Here is a 20,528-nt window from a genome sequence, read left to right as displayed (position 1 = left end):
GAACAATTATTTTGTTTTTACTTATTTTACTATTTTTTTTTTTACTACTTCAGTCCATCCGTATTTCCCACATTGTGGTGCTTTGTAGCAAATTTCTTACAATAACTAAAAGAAAGGGTCGGTCAGGGTGCTTTTTCAGGGGGCAGGACAAAAGGGAAGGAGTGGAGCCTACATCCTTTTCATTGTTAACCTGGAATTTGGGGGACCCAGTGAACAGAGGGAAAGTGTTGGCAGCTAGACTCCAGTAGAGGGCACCTGGGAATTTATCAAGCTCTATATGTGATAAATTGGAAATAATTAACAGAGAGAAGACACCAGAATTAAGAGAGCGGGGTGAAGGCTTCCTGTAGAAGGTGGGATTTTAGTTGGGACTAAAGGAAGCCAGGAAGGTGGGAAGTGGAAGAGGGAGGACATTCCAGACAAGGGGGACAGGCAGAGAAAATGCCTAGAGCTGAGAGATGGAGTGTCTTGTTCATGAAACAGCCAGGAAACCAGTGTCACTGAATTGAAGAATGCTTGGAAAAGGGAGTAAGATGGAAGAAAATCAGAAAGGTGGGAACAGGTTAGATTATGAAGGGCTTCGAATGGCAAACAGAACATCTTTTATTTGCTCCTAGAGGCAGTAGGGAACTGCTGGAGTGTATTGAGTACTAGGGATAACATGACAAGACCTGTGTTTTGGGAAAATCACTTTATAGTGGCTGAATAGAGGATAGATTGGACCAGATAGAGACTTGAGGATGGCTGGCTCACCATGAAGCTATTACAATAGTCTAGGCACGAGGTGATTGAGGGCTTGCATTAGAGTGGTGGCAGTGTCGGAAGAGAGAAGGGCCCATATTTGAGAGATGCAGAGGTAAAGTCAACAGGCCTTGGCAACAGATTGGATGTGGGAGTTGGTAGTAAGTGATAGTATGGGGGACAAGCCATAGTGAGGAGTCAAGGGTGACACCTAGGTTGAAGGACTGGAAGGATGATGTGACCCTTTATAGTAATAAGGTTGAAGGTGGGGGCTCAGATTAGGGGGAAACATAGTTTAGTTTTTGGATATATTGTGTTTAAGATGTCTAATGGACATCCAGTTTGAGAAGTCTGAAAGGCAGTTGGAGATGTGGTATTGGAGGTCATTAGAGAGGTTGGGGCAGGAGAGGTGATTTGAGGATCATCAGCATAGAGATGGTATTAAATCCATGGGAGTTGATGAGATCACCCAAGTGAAGTAGAATAGTGGGAGAAGAGAAAGAGGGTCCAGGAGAGTATCTTGAGGGACATCTTCAGCCTTTGGAGGGACTATTGTAGATGGCTTTTTTGAGTTTAGCTATAAAGGGCAGAAGAGATACAGGATGATAATTGGGGATGGATGGATGAAGTGAGGTTTTTTTTCAGGATAGGGGAGAAGTGGGTATGTTTATAGGCAGTGGGAAATGAACCAGTAGAGAGGGAGAGATTGAAGATAAGTGAGTCTGGAAGACAGAGAAGGGACAGCCTATTAAGAGAAGTCGAGATGGAATGGGATCCCTTGAACAAGTAGAGCCTTGGTAAAGAGTAAGGCCATTTTATCATGTGAGACAGGGACGAAGGAGGAGATAGTAGAAGAAGACACCTGAGTGATAGGAGATGAGGAAGGGGAGAGAAGAGGGAGTTTATAGTGAATGACCTCAATTTTTTTCTGTAAAATATGAGGCAAGGTTCTCAGTGAGAAAGTGGGGGAGGGTAGCTATGGGAGGTTTGAGGAGGTCTGAAAAGGTTTGGAAGAGCCACTGTGCAGAGTGGGATAGTGAGTTAAGGGGAGGATAGTAGGATTGCCTAAGGGCCCAATTGAGATTGTGTAACATAAATTTATAGTGCACCCAATCAGAAAAGTTGCATGATTTTCTCCATATTCATTTTAGCATCATGTGTTTAGGAGTGAATGTGATGAATAGTGGGAGTGATCCAGGGCTGAGGCTTAATTGGTGGATAAAGGGAACTACGGATTCAAGAGTGGAGGACAGTGTAGAGTTGAGATGTTTCATTGAGAAGTTAAGATGGAGAGAAGAGGAGATAGTGGCTAGTGCAGGGGAGATGGCCTGGGAGAGAATTTAGGAGTCAGGGGATTGGAGAGTAGAGTGTGGACAAAGAGTCGGGCTTTTTAAGGGAAGGCAGAGGGAATGATGAAAACCAATAGATTATGGTCAGATAAGGGAATTTCCTAATTCTTAAACATAGAGGTGATATTCTTTGCCTATTTTTAATTTCTGTCCATTGGTCTAGTTCTGTGTTCTGGAGCAATGCTAAATGCAATCTTATCTTCCCTATAACAACCTTTCAAATATTTGAAGACAGAAAATTCTTTAGAATTTTCCTAGAGCACTTTATTTTGATCTCTTGTTTTCTCTTTTACTTCCTACCTTATATTACTAAGTTTGTCTGTATATAGAACATGTATTTCTCCCAACTTACCATTCTCCTAGTAGAGTACTAGACTATGAAGGTAGGAAGTTCGTTGCTTTGTCTTTGTATCCCCAATGCCTAGCACCATGTCCACTGAAACATTTACTCAGTTGAATTAACTATATGATGTTGGGCAAGATGAGGCCTTGTATTCTCATTAGTAAAATGGGAATTGTAATATTTGTACAGCTATTTTATAGGGTTGTTGGGAGGATCAGATGTTATGTGAAAACTTCTTTGTAGATTATAAATACTATATGAATCCCAAAATGACAGAATTTTGGAATTTGGAAGGACCTCGTTGGCCAGCATCTAGTGGAGCAAGAATGTCTCCTACAAATAACCAGCTAGTATTCAGCTTTTACTTGAACACCTCCATATATATGCTGCTGCAAAGAAAGAGGGAGGACATACTACCTTCTGACTCAGCCTATTTTATTTCTGGATATAGCTAATTGTTATGAATATTTTTCCAAATTGAATACTATGATTTCATCGATGTGGATGTTCCCTTCAAAGATACAGATGGCAGTTTGTCTATGCCTCCTTAACCTGTGTCTCTCCTTTCCATGTCTTTTCTGCTCCTCTTGGCACATAACCAGTTTATTTTATTTATTTTATTTATAATAGTTTCAGTAGTAATAGCGGTATTGCCACCATTGATCTGGAGTGTAGTCTCTGAAAAATTCAACACAAGTGAGAAGAGTAGACACAAAAATAGAGTACAGTAAGGATCACAAGCCCAAAGCGGCTCACACCTCCAGTGCTGTGATATCCTATGTCCTTGGAGGCTGTATTAGGAGGGCAGAGTTTATAATCTCAAAGAGGATCATAAACATGTCTGAAACGTTTGGAATCGCCGGATATAAGAAACTCTCAAAGTAGAAGGCAGAAGAATCAAAACATTTATTTAGGCTCCACAGTAACCAACCCATGAACCAGCAACCCCATTTTGATATATTGATCAAAAGCTTCCAGGCCCAATAAGTACGCCTTGAAAGAGTAACCAGGAGGCTACAGAGAAGCATGATTGCGTAAAGCAAAATCATGTTTCCCCCTCTATGGTAATAAGATTACCCACTGGCCTGAAGTCTTTGTTCAGCTTTCTCCCGTAGGTCAGCTCTGCTACTGGCAGCTCCTGCTTCAGCTGTGTCTGTGGCTGTGGCTGTAACTGACGTAACTGTCGTAACTGCCTCTGTAACTGCCTCTGGCTCCAACTGTAGCTGTAACTGTCGCTGTAACTGTCGCTGGCTCCAACCGGAAAAGGAAAAGAGGATCTTCAAGCTGTCCTCTCCCCTCTTATAGAGTTTTTGACATCATCAAGCACCGCCTGAACGACCAGGGCCGATTGGTTCTTGACTTGGCCCCTCCCCCTAGTGTAGCCGTTAACACCTCCCCTCAGCCAGCCCCATGACTCATCACACAGGAAGTTGTCTGCTTCCTGCCCCGGAAGAGCAAGCCCCAGCATCCAGGGAAGCTCAATGAGGTAAGCTGAGTCATTCAAAGAAAACAAAGGCCATTATGGCTACAGAGGCCTTTCTTTTCTCAGTGTCCTTGCCCTGCTCCCTCTGTTTATGGTTTTTGTTGGGCAGGTTGCTCAGCCAGACTCTTTGTGCCTGTTCTCTCCTGGATATACCATCTCTTTCTGGGCCACTTGCTCTACTGAAAGATGCCATTTTGGTAGTGGTGGTGGCTGTTGAAGAGAGAGAAACCTCCTCCCCAACCCCTACATTGTGGAGGAAACAAATAAGAAAAGGCCACGAGTGATTACCTGTCAAGCCGAGTGCCTCCTTCATAGCTTGCTGTTTTCATGCCGTAACAGACATCACTCACTGTCTTCGCTGACTTTCTTTAGGGTGTCTGAAGAATTGACCAGCTTGCTTTTTAAAGACCACTCGTTATGACTGGTCCTTTAACTAGCTAATGGATTGTCTTTTTTTTTTTTTTTAAATTTCCTTCCCAAGATGGTATGCAGTCTGATATAGGCTCTAAATATACCTTCATATTAAACACATTTTCACATTAGTTACGTTGTAAAGAAGAATTATAACCAGTGCAATGAACCACGAGAAAGAAGAGACAAAACAAAACAAAAAGAGAGCAAATTGTATGCTTCGATCTGCTTCAGACTCTGTAATTCTTTCACTGGATTGGATAGCATTTACTATCATGAACCTTTTGGAATTGTCTTAGAATCTTGCATTGCTGAGAAGAGCCAAGTCTATCAGTCTATTAGTCATCACAGGTACAATGTGTTTGTAATTGTGTACAATGTTCTCCTGGTTCTGCTCCCCTCAGCATCAGTTCATATAAGTCTTTCCAGGTTTCTCTGAAGTCTACCTGCTCATTGTTTCTTATGGCACAAGAGTATTCCATTATATTCATATGCTGCAACTTGTCAGCCATTCCCCAATTGATAGACATCCCCTCAATTTCCAATTCTTTGCCACCACAAAAAGAGCTGCTATCAATTTTTTTGTACACGTGGGTCCTTTTCCCAATTTTATGATCTCTTTGGGGTGTAGACCTAGAAGTGGTGGTGTTGGGTCAAAGGGTATGCACATTTTTTTAGCCCTTTGGGCATAGTTCCAAATTGTTTTCCACAATGATTGGATCAGTTTACAACTCCACCAACAGTGTGGCTTAATGGATATAATTAAGAACTTCTTCATACCTTCCAAAGGAGCATGAAATGTTAATACTTTATAAACTATGAATGGGTCATTTCCAGTTTTAGGACCTTTCTAATCTGTGAATATTGTCATTCAGGTTTTGTGCCATTCAGGGTCTCAGACCCCTTACACAGTGCAAAGGGAAAAGCATAAGCATTTGTATAGTGCTAAGTGCTTTGCAAACATTATCTTGTTTGATCCTCACAGTAATTCTTTGAAGTAGGTGCTATTATTATCCCCGTTTTATAGTTGAGGAAACTGAGGCAGACAGAGGTTGAGTGCCTTGCTTAGGGTCATGGAGCTACTCATTGGCTGGATTTAAGTTAAAATGACTTCCATGAGGGGAGGCTTAATAGAGGTGTCAGCACTTGAGCTGAGCATTGAAGGATAGATCACTTCTCAACTGGTAGAGAAGAGGTAGCTGACCATTTCTGGTGTTAGAATAACCAGAACAAAAGTGTTTGTAGAGATAGGAAAAGCATAGAAGATGTTTAATGGCTGTCCAGTTTGACTGGAAAATAGTGTATGTAAGGGGAAACATGTAAAGTTGGGCTAGAAGAAAGGTTGAAGTTGAAATATGTTGTAGAGGGGCTTTCAAACAGACAAACATTTATTTAAATCAGTGCAATTTTAGGGTATCTCTGGCCTTGAATATGAGGCTAAGGAGTTCAGTTTTTATTTTTGATTAGTGAAGTAATGAAGATCATATTCGTGTATTAGGATATCAGTCTGGCAGGAGGAGTATGTAGAGTGGATTGGGATGAAGTGCAACTGAGAGAGTCGGGGAAGCTAGTGAGGAGGCTGCTCCAATAAGTCCGTAGAAGAGGTAGAGAGAGCCTGAACAGGACAGTAGTAGAAGGAAGAGAGAGACTGAATTAATAGAACTTGATAATTGCTTGGATGTTTGGGGTCACAAGGAGAAGCTGGAGATCATAAGGTCATTGTTTTAGAGCTACAGAAGACTTTAGAGGCCATCTCATTTTGCAGATGAGGAAACTGAGCAAGCTTAAGTGACTTGCCTAAGGTAACCCGTATAGTAATCATCTGAAAAAGGATATGAACTGAGGTTCTCTGAATTCAATGCCTTCCACAGCGTCCCCCAGTGACTCTTGAGGTTATAGCTTCAATACCTGGGAAAATAGGGCTTCTTTTACAGATAGGGAAGTCAGGAGGAACAAGATTTTAGCATGTCCTTTTTCTAGCTGAATATTGCTGTGCTTGTGTAGTTTTATTATAGGGTAATTTTGATATTAGGCTATATCAAATATAATTGTCAAGATGAGGTTATGACAAAGCAAAATACATGATTTTTCAGTTATTTGCTGTTTTGAGTTGTGTATGCCATTGTTTTCCCTCCATTACTGTCATGCTGTATAGATTTTCCACTGCATTTCCTCAATAACATGTTACTTAGAGGCATTTTTCTAAGTACATATAACATGCAATTTTTATTTTCTGAAAGACTGAACTACTTGATGTTTCTGCTTATTTATTAGAATTCATTTGACTTCTTTCCTTCCCCCTTCTAGGTCCTAAGAAGTAGTGCTAATGGAACAGGATGCTTCTCTGAGGACTTAATGCTTCAGACTTTGGAAGAGCTGCTCTTTGAATCTATTACATTCCTCATATAATTACCCTACAGCCCTATACCTCAGGACCAAGCTGCTCTGCAAACATTTGTTTTCTCTTAACAATGGGTATTGGCAAAAACACCACATCAAAGTCGGTAGAAACTGGAAGCTCTACTGAGGGCAAATATGAAGATGAATCTAAGCATCCTGCTTTCTTCACTCTTCCGGTAACAATATTTATAATCTTCTTAGGACTCTAATTAGTTTCAGTATTTAACCATATAGTATCTCAAATAACTGCATTTTCATCCAAGGGTAAGGCATTGAAAGAAGGGAGTGCTGTTGATTATGAAAATTACTATGGTGTTAGTGGCTAATTTTGGACTTTTCCTTTTTAGCTGTGTTTTACCTATAAAAAGCGCTTACTGAGAATTAAGTCCAGGAAGGAGACATAGATTGTCATTAAAAACTTAGAGCTGGTTAGGTCACAATGTGGAAAAGTTGAGGCTTAAATTTATCAGCAGAAATGTGGTAGGATATTATGCAACTTTTATACTTGAACTACAAGTAAGAAAATGAATGAATTTCATTGTTCATAATACAAGTGTTCATAATTAAAGGTAAAATAATTTTATCTGAATAAGTGATATCAACCAGGGTAGGGTAGATTACTTGATGTATTTTATATATAAACCCAACATGATTTTCAAGATGCAGGATAATCTGGTAGGTTTAAAATTACCTTAAGTGGTTGTGTTTTTAAAATCTCTTGAGTGGTTTGCCTTAAGGTTTCTTTGGTATTGCCTTTTATACCAATGAAAATTTTCCTGTACAAGATTGTCAGTCATTATTTTACTTAATGTGGTTAATATCAGTCATGATACTTTAGAGTTTCTTGTAAAGTAATGTGGAATTAGCTTTAGTAGTATGCATTTAAAAATACCTGGAAATAAAATCCTTCAGTACTTGAACTTAAATTTTTTTTGTATTTTTAATGTTTCCTTTATCATCTTATACTTTAAATAAGATCTCACTGATTTAAAATGTGGTCTTGTTACTTCTCTCCAGAAGTTGACTAGGAAGTAAAAGTATGCATGAAGACTCTAATAATACTGTGTTAAGGGGGAATATGAGCATTGTCATTGGAGGGAATGCCCACGTTGTTGAAATCATGGATCCTGTTAATATTTTAGCTTTCCAATATCACACTCAGACTTAATGCAGAACTGGAGGACCAGGTCGAGAATACAAGGAGGAAATGCCAGTTCTGCAATTATGTTAACCTTACACGTAGAGAGCAGAAGTATTGGGAAAGACCATTGAACTGTCTCCTCAGAAGCTTTTTCAATAAAAATAGAAGACATGATACAATCAGATGGGCTTAGAATGAAGCAAATATTTTGGTTAGTTTGAGGGAATATCTTGAACCATAGTGGTGATTTAACAGTGAAGGTGGCCAGAATAGTAGAAGGAATGAAAACCGTCAGTCAGTCAACAAGCATTTACTAAGTGCCTGTTATATGACAGCCTGTATTCAGGGCACTGGGGACATGAACACAAAACTCTGAAGTAGTCCCTGTCCTAAAGGAGGCTTATATTCTAGTGGAAGAGACAACACATAAATATAATGCTATATGTAAAATAAATGCAATCTCTTTTTGAAGGGTTTGGGCAGGCATTAGCACCTGGGGTGGAGGAGAATCAGGAAAATCCTTGTTGTAGGAGTTAATGTTGAAGTTGAGGCTTGAAGGAAATAAGACCAAGATAAGAGGCAGAGATGAAAACAACATGTGTTACAGGCTTGAAGGCTAGGTAGCCTGTGTTCTAATGTCTTTGTGACTTCAGCCTTCAAGTATCTGAAGAATTGTCATATTTACATGACAAGGAATTCAACATTCTGCTTGGCCCCAGAAAACAGAACCAGGAGCAACGGAAGTTCCAGAGAGGCAGATTTTAGCTTAGTATTAGATTGTTTAGATTGTTAGATTAGAATGTTTTGTAACAATTAGAGCTATTCAGAAGTAAGATAGACAGCTTAGGGAGATGGTGAATTCTTTATCATTAGAAGATTTCAGATGGAAGCTGGATGCCTTCCTTTCTCTCACCTCCTTCCTCTTAGAATTCTTAGCTTCTGCTTCCTACAAGATTCCTCTAGTTTTAAGTGTGCTGTCTCTCCTCACATTATGTGTATGCATATCTGTGTATGTATTGTGCTTCCCTGGTAGAATAGAGTCAGTCACCTTGAGCCGCCTACCACAGTGCCTTGATCATCCATAGTAAGTGCTCAATAGGCTAAAAATAAACAGGAGCATTGGCAGGGGACACTGAGAAGTTAAGTGACTTGCTCAGGGTCACATGGGCAGTCAGTGTCAGACCTGGTCCTTAGATTCAAGACCTGAGCTGGGAGAAGAAGAAAGGAGTGACTATGGTTGGCTTTCCCATTTCTTCAAAAGGAGTTTCCCAGGAAGAACTCGCAAGTCCTTTCTTTTTTAGTAGTTGAGCAGTGCCTTGATGGATTTTGAGATAAAGGTTGTTATGTTCTGTAATTTTCTTAGTAGTCAAAGTTACCTCCTTAAGTACCCAAAGGTACTCAAGAGTCCACACCTGTAGGAGTGCATGGGGTACTGAAACTAGTCTTTGTTATCTGGTAATTCTGCAGTTCGAAAACAATATGAATAAACCTGTCATCTGTTTTTAAAGGCAGTACATGGTAGGTTTGGGCATACATGTGAATGAAGTATGACAATAAATCAGAACAAAAAACAGCAGAAATTGTTGAAGAGCTACCATTTGTCAATACCTTCAGGAAAATACAGCCAGGGAAAGATAGCATGTCAGCTCTGCGGTTCCAGTGTATGGATTAGTATCTTATTGACTGAACCTGTTGGACCTTCAAAAGAAACCTAGTTAATAACCTGAACTAATGAATGCTGGCATAGGCACAGATACATAATACAATCCACTGTTTGTTTCAGCAAGGTCAGTATTTTACTGTTGAGCTCAGGTTTGAGGAAATATTTTAAGAATGTTTAAGCTTTTACTTCCCCCACCTTCTTTAAAAACCATTTGTCTAGGATTATTTATACCTTTTCCTTGGATGGACACAGCAGGTTATTTAATGGAGAAAGGGGTTTGTGTATGTGAGGATTTGTGGACTACATGCTTGGGGTGATACAAAAGTGAACTTCTGGGGTTCAGCCTAACCAAACAAAAAATGAAAACAGTGAAAGAGTCACAACAGTGGGATGGATTACAGAAGAAAATATATCTAATGGTACTAACTCAAGTCCATATTTATATAGCACTGTAGATTTGACAAATAACATTCTTGATAATAACCCTTTGAGGTAACAGTTGGAAGCATTATTATGTCCATTTTATAGAAAGGTGCCCATTCACAGCTAATAAGTGATAGGGCTAGTATTGGAATTAGTTCTAGTACCCTTCCAGTTAAGCAGTGCCACTATAATTTTAATAGCATTGAACTTATTGGTTGAGATTTTCTTAGTATTTTTTATATTTTCCTTAAGAATTCTGCAGTACTAAGAATGTTGAATTGAAACATAAAAGAATCTTTCCCTAAAATAAAGGCACAGTTGTAAGTCATCCTTTTCAAAAACTCCATCCCTCTGCAAGTCTCATGTGATGAACTTGAAAATTTTACATGTTAGTGCAGTTGAATGGGCTTTCAAGCTGGTTAAGATGAGGCATCATTTATTTGTGTCGGCATCTTTGAGCATGGAAATAATTTTCAAAACTCATCTTTTGGGAAAGAGTGGTTCCATGTTCAGGGATCATGACTAACTTTGTTGAAAGTAGTAAAATGATTGTTCGTTTTTGTCTGCTATAACTTCAGATGAAAGTATTTGACTTGTCAATTTTTTTTCCTGTATATAAGAAAAAACTACAAAATTTTGACCTATTATCTAGTGTTATTTTGAAAAATTAAATTTCAAATATCTTATATAGACCATAGCTCTGGTAGAAATTTGGAGTTCATCAGAGCATACCTGGTTTAATTTCCTCCCCTTTCTTCATTTGTAGCTGGACTTTTCCTTTTGCTGTAAATTGATACTTAACACTTTATTAAAGTGATTCTATAATCTAGGGAACAAATAAAGTAGAGAGCTTATTATGAATATTGGGAAAGTGGTGTTTTTAGGAGTGAAAATAGAGTTCTCATTTTTAAGTTCTAAGACAAGGATACCAAGGTAATAGCAGCTAGGTTTGAAATAGTTATTTGATTAGGTATTACATGGGAGAATTTTCAGGAATAAGACTAAGAAAGAAATGAAGGAATGCTGTCTGATATATAAAAAGACTAACTGCAAGCGTAATAAGGTACTTGAAAGAAAACACTAAACCAAGTGGTCCAGATTTGGGAGGAGCCACACAATTAACAGTGGGAGGGAAAGTCATATTGTAGGTGGGACTTACGGTTGCAGAACTTTAAAAGAGAGGATAAAGAGCTCAAAGTATCCATTGAAAGGGGACAGTGAGTCAGTCACTCAGGAAACTAGGCTAAGGATTACAAGAGGTTGAACCTTGTGGACTGATGGATAAGTGGAAAGGGAGTGAGGTGAGTAGTGGGGAGTTCATAGTGGATGAGAATGACAAAGATAGAGACCTAAGAGGATGTAGACTATAGAGAAAGATGTGGGTTTTTTCTTTCAGAGAAATGACAGGGTTTGTGGTAAGTCATTTAACAATAATTTTCTAAGTGACAAATTTCCAAAAAAAAGAGAATTTTTTTTTTTTTAGTAAACTAGAGCAAAGAAGTTAAAGCAGAGATTGGTAAAAATAGTCTCATTTTCAGAGGAAACATGAGACCAAAATACTAAATTCTTTGTGTGAATATTTAATGATAGATGCTCTGGCTTGTCAATCAGAGCCCTTAACTTATTAAACATTCCAGAATATTGTATTTTTCCCTTAAAATTCAGTTTTCCTTATAATAAATAGGTTGCATTCATCCAAAAGCACTTGTTAAGGACCAACTAAGTATCAGATTTTATGCTCGGTTCTGGGGCTAAAAGACAAAAGGGAAACATCTCTCCTCAGGGCACTTATATTTGATTGGAGGAAAACATTATCTGTGTGTCCTTATAAATATAATGCAGGGAAAGCAGTATTAGGTAGAGTGACCAGGGAAGTGTCAGGGAGAAGCTAAAACTAGGAATTCTGAGATGAGCAGGGTGGGTAACATGCAAGGTATCAAGGTAAGAGACAGAATGTTGTGCATGATAAAGGGCAGAGAGGTCAGCCTGGTTATATTGTAGAGTCATATAAAAGGAGTAATATGTAACGAGACAAGGAAGCCAAGCAGGAGGCAGGTTTTGAAGAGCTTTACATGCCAGAGCAGTTGGCATTTATAGGGGAGTGATATTGTCAGTCTTGTGTGCTTTGGGAATATCACTTTGACGGCTGTGTGGATAATGAATTGGAGAGAAACAGAACAAGCGTGCAGTTCTGAGGGCAGTTAGCTTGAAGTTTTACTGGATCTAATAAGTACTTGAAGGATAGTTGATATATAGCACTTAGGATGGTGCCTTTCACAAAGTATAGGAGCTATGTAAATTGCTAATTATTATTACTACTGTTAACGAGAATTAGTGTTCCACTATTTTGCATAGTCGTTCAGTGCCTCATGTATTACCTAAAACTAAGTTTAGCCTATCAATGAAGAATTTGAATTACAGTGTGGTTTAAGGAAAATTGATGTCTTTTAGTTAGTTTCATAAAAATGAAGCAGATTTAAACAACTTAGTATGTACTTGAATATACACTGTGCCTGGCACAGAGTGGGTGCTTAAAAAATGTTTATTGAATATTTCCATATCACATAATTTGAAATGGGTCACCTAAATTTCTTACAAAAGAATATTTGAAGAATTAGAAATATTGGGGGAGATTTACAATATACACAATGGCTACAACAGTCGAAAAAAAGTAGAAAAAAGAACAAATGAAATCACATACTGTATAATTATTAATGTAATTTTAATGACCAAAACTAAGGAGGAGTTGAGAAAATGTACCTGCTTCTCTTCATTGTATAGATAGAGGTAGAACATTGCATATACTGTCAGACATAGTCAATTCATTTTTTTTGCTGATTTTTTTTTAATCTTTGATACAAGGGGAAGGCTTGTTGGGGGTAGTGCAGATACACACACATACACACACACACACATACACACACACACACACACAAATTGATAGGATATAAAATCAAAACAATTTAAAATTTCGGTCTTTCTCTGTACTATCATCTTTCCCACCTCACCCCATTCCTCCAGTTATTTATTCATTCAGGAAGCATTTATTAAGCACCCATTATTTTCAAGAAATGGTGCTAGATGCTAGCTGCTCCCAAGACAATCATAAAACAGTTCCCTTCAAGGAGCATAGCTTCTACTGGGGGGAGCAATATGTACCCACTTAAGTCAGTACAAAATATACACAAAATAACTGGGGTAGGAGGACTCAAACGTGGGTTATTAGGGAGGGCATTTTCAAGGATATGGTACTTGAGCTGAGCTTCAAAGGGAGCTAAAGATTCCAAGAGATGGAGGTGAGGAAGTGAGTGCATTATGTTTGTTCCAGGCGCAGAGGATGGCCTCTGCAGAGTTATGAAGGGAGGTGCTTGCATGTAGGCCTGCTAGGTTGTGTCAGAGAGTGCACAGGAAAGATCATTCTATAAAGATAGATGGGAGTCAGACTGTCAGATTGTGTGCCATTCTAGTGGTAATAAAGAGCCATGAAAGGTTAGAGGAAGGAAACATGACCCATGAGATCGGGCATTTGCTTTGGGAGTATCACTTTATCATCTTTGTTGTGGATGGATTGGATTGTTGAGAGGTTGAAGGCAGGAAGGCTATTATAGTCTAGGCAAGGGGTGATGAGAACCTCAAATAAGGTGGTGCTTGTGAGATTACAGAGACATGTCAGAGATGGTATGTATACAAGTAGATTCCATAAGACTTGGCAACTGATGTGATGATGTGAGGGAGAGAGAGAAAGGTGTCTCAGATGATGCTGAGGTTATGAACTTCAACAACTAGAAGGATGATGCTTTCCTAGAGAGGTACATGAAAATGAGGAAGATGGCTGTGGTGGGGAGAATGAGTTCTGTTTTGAACATGTTGAGATATTTATTATAGATATCCAATTGGAGATATGAGACTGGAACTCAGGACGAGAGGTTTATAAATATAGACCTGGGAGTCATCTGCATAGAAATGATAATTGAATTCATGGTAGCTATTGAAATTACCAAGAAAAGAGTGGAGAGAGAGAAAAGAATAAGATCCAGAAAAGAGACTTGCTTCTCTAACTCTGGTAGGAGGACTAGGAAAGAGAAGTGTCATTAAAAACTCTGCTTTTCTCTTTCGCTTTGTTTTTGAATTTTTATTCTGTATCTCTTCATCTTCTGACACCCATGAAACTTTGACTGTATCAGAAGAATCTTGGAGCACCCTCTCCAGTGGAGGTTTCTCCTTTCATGCTTTGTAACCCACTGGGCCATGAGGCAGAGTTGGCTACCTCATGGTTCCCAACTTACACTTTCATTCTTACTCTGTTGCCATCTCTGTGTACTCTTTCTTATTTTGAAATCAATGTGATCATCTTTATGGACTTGTAAAAAAAAAATTCTCCTCTTCGCACGACCTTATTTCTAGACAAACTGATGTACTAGTTCTTTTATGAATTCCTATTACATTCCTATATGCTTGTTCAGGCTGACTCCCAGCCTCAGACGCATTCCTTCCTTACCTCAGTTTTCAGAATCCTGATCTTCCTTTAAGTATCATTTTGAGTCTCTCCTTGCCATCAGACTTTCTCTGGTCCTTCCTCCCACGTTATTAGTGGACTCATTAACCAGGTAGGTGCTAACAATTTAAAAACTGTACAGGTTAAGGACTTCTGGCCTTGCTTAGGTTTTCAAGTCCTAGATGTTTCCCATTTGTTTATAGATTCGTTATTCACCTTAGTCAACCTGTAGCACACTGCATGGAGTGATGGGGGTCAAGAAGTCCTGAGTTCAAATTTGTCCTCAGACACTAGCACTGTGACCCTGAGCAAATCACTTAACACTCTTTTTGCCTCATTTTCCTTATCTGTAAAATTGGGATAATAATAGTCCCAACTTCCCAGGGTTGTTGTGAGGATCAAATGAAATAATATTTTTAAAGCAGTTTGTTAACCTTGAAGTACTATATAAATCCTAGTTCTTCTTATCTGTTGTTGTTGTTATTATAATAATTATTATCTATTAGCTGTTACTTAAGAGCAGATTTAGAGGTGGGATGGTGAGAGGAGGGGCCTAGAGTGGTGATTTAATTAGTATAAGAACCCCTAATGTGAAAACTCCTTTAACTTACGCAGATTGGCATCCTTGGAACACTGAAAACTTAAGTCGATTACCTGCTGGTTTATGAACTGTATTCTATTACTAGCTATCTCCAGAGTTTCTTTCCTTAAAAAATTACTAACATGTTACTTGACACTCCAGAGACTTAAAAAGCTTTAAAATCATAAATCTTATTTTAACTCTTAGAAATTTTAACAGGCTCTCTTAATGATACTCAATTATTCTGTTGTATTATTCTTGTAGGGGAAAAAACCTGAATAAAACTGACTTAATATATGAGCTTTATGGTCCAAAAATCTGTACACCTTATTGAGTATCTAATAAAGACTGACTGATAATGAAGTTAGGAGCAGCCAGCTGTTTAGTTGGTTGGTTTAGTGAAGGAAAAAACAAAATGAAAACAATGACTGGTCTCAACTGAGATGAAAGTATATCTTATTTTCCCAAATTGTAATACTTTGTTAATGTTAATTTCCCATTGAAGAAGTGAAATGGCCATGGAAGTTTCCTATCATCTAAGTAATACTATAAATAAAGGAAAACCACAGACATGGTTACATTTAGATAAACTTTGTAAGATATTTTGTTATTATTTGAAATAATATTTGGAAATTAACTCTTTAAAATTTGTACTATCCAGAAGTTTTAATGGCATTTCCTCCAAAACCTTGCAAATTTTAAAACCTTTTCCCAATGAACTGATTTTAGCATTAAATTCCAATGTGTTTTCAGAGACTGTGAATTATTTTTTTAAAAGCTGTTTGAAAAATATCAATAAAACAGATGGATTTTATAAGGTAAACACCTCCCTGCCCACCACACAGACACACACACACAGACATATACACAGACACACACATACATACACATGCCTTTCCGTTATAGGATCTTAGATGAAGAGATGGAAGTAAAATGATAAGGCCAAAGGGGCTCTAGGAAGCCAGCTGGACCTCCACTCTACCCTGGGGGCCGCTCCACCAAAAGGGTTCTCTTCTTTCAGAAGTTTCTCCGCCTTCACAATTTTTACCACTCTCTCCCCTCTGCTAGTCATATTTGTGAAATCTTTGCTGTCTTACCCAACTTTGCCTAAACATGGTCTTCATCTTTCTTTACAATTCTTAACTCCCCCACTTCATGTCCCTATAAAAGCTGAATCTGTGGAAAATTGGGAGAAGAAACTCTAGGTGCTGGCATGTATGCATTGGTAGGCTTTTTGGGGGGTTACAGAATAGGACAGACATGTTTGGGAGCAGTGTATGGATGTCTTCCTGGTATCTCCAATGTGGACTTAAAACATCTCACAGAAACAACAACAGGTTCTCTAGTGTTGCAGTTTGATCCTGCTAAGGGATGCGAAATAGACTAAGGGTTAAATAGACTTGGGGAACTTGATTATAACATTGTTTCTGTGGGAAAACTCCTGATTTTCAAACAACTTGACTTAAAATTAAACTTTTGTAATTCAGTCTCTTCACAAGTTAGGAATTTATTTTAGTACTATTCATTTCATTGGGTGTATGACAAGTGAAGGAGCAGTCTGAGTTGTCAGTCAGTTCCAACAATTCCTTTTTGGCATTAGATGTCTAAAATTCATATTTCGGGTTTTGTGAGAGTCATAAGGTTAATTGGAAAAAATGAAGACTAGCTTATGCCAATATGGGATTTATAAAATTGGATCTGAGTTACCCTGTGGGTTTGGTGGGAGGCTTTGTTTTTATTTTATTTTTTGAAGAGTTCATTGTGTTTGTATATCTTACCTTTTTAATAGGTCACGTACTGTTCATAGTATGACTTGGAACAGAATCTCAATAAAACTGGAGTCAAGTTAATTAGTGAATTTAGTGTAGTAAGCAATAATGTTCTTCTGGTTAATGAATGTTGATACAGAACAGAGACGCTTAGCGGGGAGCCCATATCCTGTGAATGTTTTGTTTTGTGGGTGAACAGTTGTTAAGAGCCAAGTATGCTTTTGTAAGAACCCATGAGGGGATTTTAAAATTTACTTTTGGCTAAAATGATACGAATATTTACTTTACTGTTAAATATAAAAAAAGTGTTTGGAGTAAAATTTACCCTGTATGAAATTACAGTGGTGGTTTTGTTACATTTTCACATTGCATTTTTAGAATAAATTAGCTGTTATTTTAAGATCTTTGACAAACTTTAAAACCTGTCTCAGCTTCTTGGTCTTAGTAGGATTTGTTAAAAAGCTTCAGATAGATTTATTTACAGAAAGTATACTAAATTGAAATAACAATTTAATGAAATATATCTTTTTAGGTGGTAATAAATGGAGGTGCCACATCAAGTGGTGAACAGGACAATGAAGATACTGAGCTAATGGCAATCTATACCACAGAAAATGGCATAGCTGAAAAGGTATTGTTTTTCTCTCGTACAAGAAACCTTTATTCCTCTGTAGCAAAGCAGACTTCTTGAATTTGGTTGATGATTACTGTTTCTTCATGTTTTTTCTTTGTCTCTTCTTTTAACTTCTCAGATTAAATACATTCACACACGTTACTTTTTTATGTATTTCAAATCTGACTAGAAATAGAATAGAAAAAGCACCAACTCGTGGGCTCATTTCTCTATAGGGGGTGCTTCTTACTGGGGTCTGATCTAACTGATGTCCTTGTTGAAAAATATCACCTGTATCCAAAAATCTAATATTGAAAAGGAGCAGAAGATTTCTGAGTCAGGAATACCCAAGTTTGAATCCTGCCACTGTTGCAACAAACCGGCTAGCAGCTGTTGTGGGGGTGGAAAACTAATACAAGCCTGCCCAACAATGAGAACACTGCAAGCCCAGGTTCTTTTGATCTGTCTTACTAAGGAAAGTATCATTAAGGGGTTAACAATCTCACTTTAATCCAGCATACAGATATCATTCACTCAGCTCAGGGGGAAAAGCCAGCACCCTGAACTTCAGAGCAAATACAAACAAATTACAAACATCAACAGACAGACCTTGTCTGATTCAAATCTCAATGCATAGTTACCAGGGTTTAACAAAGTCCCAACATTTGGGGTTATAAGCAGAGGGGTGGGGGGGTGGGGGTGGGGTGGTGGTGGTGGGCGGGATTCTCAACTACAGCTACCAAGAGTCTCCACGTCAGCACACTGCCAAGAGTGAGAGCCCTAAGCAAATAGCTCTGTTCTCCTGTTTATACAGTTTCAGACATCATCAAACGTCATCTGAGTGACCAGAACTTAGGTGCCTACTATTGGCTGTGGTCTTAGCAACTCCCCTTAGGACCCTGAGGGCTTCATGCCCACATAGGCTTAGCACCTAGTAGATAGGGGTTTGGGCCTGGGGTTTAGCACCTAGTTAAGACTCAATCAAAGACACCCAACTTGATTATTTTAAAACAGTAAGTTAGTCCCACCTTAATTGTTATTACAGCCTCATAAACTCATTGATGTGTAATCTCTGTGTCTCATTTTCCTCACATGTAAAATAGGGAGGGAATGCCTGTGTTACTTAACCTCGCACAGTTATTGTTAGACAGAAAAGATCGTGTATAGAAATCATTTTGTAAACCCTAAAGCTATATATAAATGTCAACTATTATTACTAAAGGAACAGCTCCAAAGCAGAAGTACACCAGGGTGCTGATGCTGCTCTTGCTTTTATTTAATTTTCTGTTAAGGATTTTCATTTTTACTCTGATTTTAAAATAAAATGCACAGTATGAAATTAACTTAGCTTAACAAAAGCGATTCATTAAAATTAACTTCTACAAACATATTGAAACTGCTTCCACTAAAATATATGTGCATACACACACAACACAACAGTAGTAACTTGTCATTTATCCTCCATACTCTAGGTCTCCTTGCTTGTCCATTTGTAGGTGGATAAATAGGCGTATTTTTATGTGTCGAGTATAGAAGCACACTACAGTGTGATTGCATCAGGTGCTGGTTTGGAGTTTGAATCTTGATATTCCACTTGCTATTCGTGTGAGCATCATTGCATGTACAATGGAGGTCGTAGTAATTGTACGAATTCCTTCACTGGGCTATGAGGTAGCTTTTCTGCAAACTTTGAAATGCTATGTCCGTGTGAACGTATTGCAGTATATTCTTTTCTACTCTTGTCGTCGTCTTTGTTTAACATTATCTCCTGTGTCTATCTCTGTCAAAGTAATCCTCCTGTTTTGATACATTGATGAAACCACAATCTTATCTGTGTGGATGTCCTACCCACTTGGGCAGTTTGTAATATGATCCATTCCTTACTGTCCTGCGTGGTTCTTGTCCGTGTTCTTCCACAGATCTTTCCTTTCCTTTTTTATTGTTTTCTTTTTTTTTAAACTGGGTCTCTCTATCTTGCCCAGGTTGTAAGTGCAGTGGCTAATATTGGCCCAATCCCACTATTGATTAGTGTAGAAATTTCGACACGCTTTGTTTCTTTCCTGGGACAATTTGGTCCTACATGGGTAACCTCATACCCCCAAGCCCTTTGCTCTTTGGGGCTCACCCTGTTGATAGCAAACTTAGTGTGAGCATCCAGTCAGATTAGAACTCCCAAGCTGAAGTTATCCACCAGTCTCAATCTCCCTGGTAAACAGGGATTGCAGGCATGCACCACCATGCCCAGACACAAATCTTTCATAGATGTTCCAAGCTTGCTGGTGATCTTTCTCTTTAATGTTTCATGACAATTAGTACAGTCAGCACTTAAGCTGTCCATTTGCTGTCATCCATTTCCACATCATGTTTACAAAGTTCTTTTCTACAAATAACCCAAAAATGTAGGTAGTAAAAGTAATTGTTTTCATCATTTTATGAATGGGGAAAGAATCACCTAGTTTCTGAATCAGAGTTCAAACCCAAGTGCTCTTTACAATGCACTACACTGATTTTTGTGGATTTTTTTATCCACAAGTATGTTTTTCTAAGTTACTTTTGAGTCTTATGCTCTTTCTACCATCCTAAAGTGTTCATTGCTTTTGATACTTTCTTTATGGTTACTGCACAGTTCAACTTCTATGTTACTTTTACAAGTTGTATGCCTTTGGCCCCAATCTAGGGACATAGGTTCAGCATCTTTAAGTGGGTTAAATTTGTTTACTTCCCAGAGAAAGTTTTCCAGATGTGGTAAATATACTGTGGTCCTGAACCAGTGAGATGGTAACATAAGGGTTGGCTCTTATATGTGATCTTCCCTGGGGTAATTGTGGATTGATTTGGTATTTGATAAGTAACATTGAAAGTCATAGGTTTGGAAATGAGGAGGGAGCCAAGATGGCGGCTGGAAAGCAGGGACTAGCATGAGCTCCCCGCCAAGTCCCTCCAAAAACCTATAAAAAATGGCTCTGAACCAATTCTAGAACTGCAGAACCCACAAAATAGCAGAAGGAAGCAGGGCTCCAGCCCAGGACAGCCAGGATGGTCTCTGGGTGAGGTCTATCCTGCATGGAGCTGAGAGTGGAGCAGAGCCCAGCGTGGGTGGCGCAGACCAACCAGACC

General features: G+C 38.6%; 1 protein-coding gene across 1 annotated transcript in view; it reads left to right on the top strand.

The window, feature by feature from the left end:
- The window catches only part of SLC23A2 (solute carrier family 23 member 2), a 109,497-nt gene that overhangs the window by 49,061 nt on the left and 39,908 nt on the right, over positions 1–20,528 (top strand). The window contains exons 3-4 of the mRNA XM_036750630.1: positions 6,635–6,903; positions 17,331–17,429. Of these exons, the coding sequence (XP_036606525.1) occupies positions 6,799–6,903; positions 17,331–17,429 (204 nt within the window). The 5' untranslated portion in view covers positions 6,635–6,798. The remainder of the gene's footprint in view (positions 1–6,634; positions 6,904–17,330; positions 17,430–20,528) is intronic.

Source organism: Trichosurus vulpecula, chromosome 3 (assembly GCF_011100635.1).
Source record: "Trichosurus vulpecula isolate mTriVul1 chromosome 3, mTriVul1.pri, whole genome shotgun sequence".
In the NCBI taxonomy this organism is placed as follows: Eukaryota; Metazoa; Chordata; class Mammalia; order Diprotodontia; family Phalangeridae; genus Trichosurus; species Trichosurus vulpecula.
Note: the sequence above shows the minus strand (reverse complement) of the source record. Positions and strands in the feature narration are given on the sequence as shown.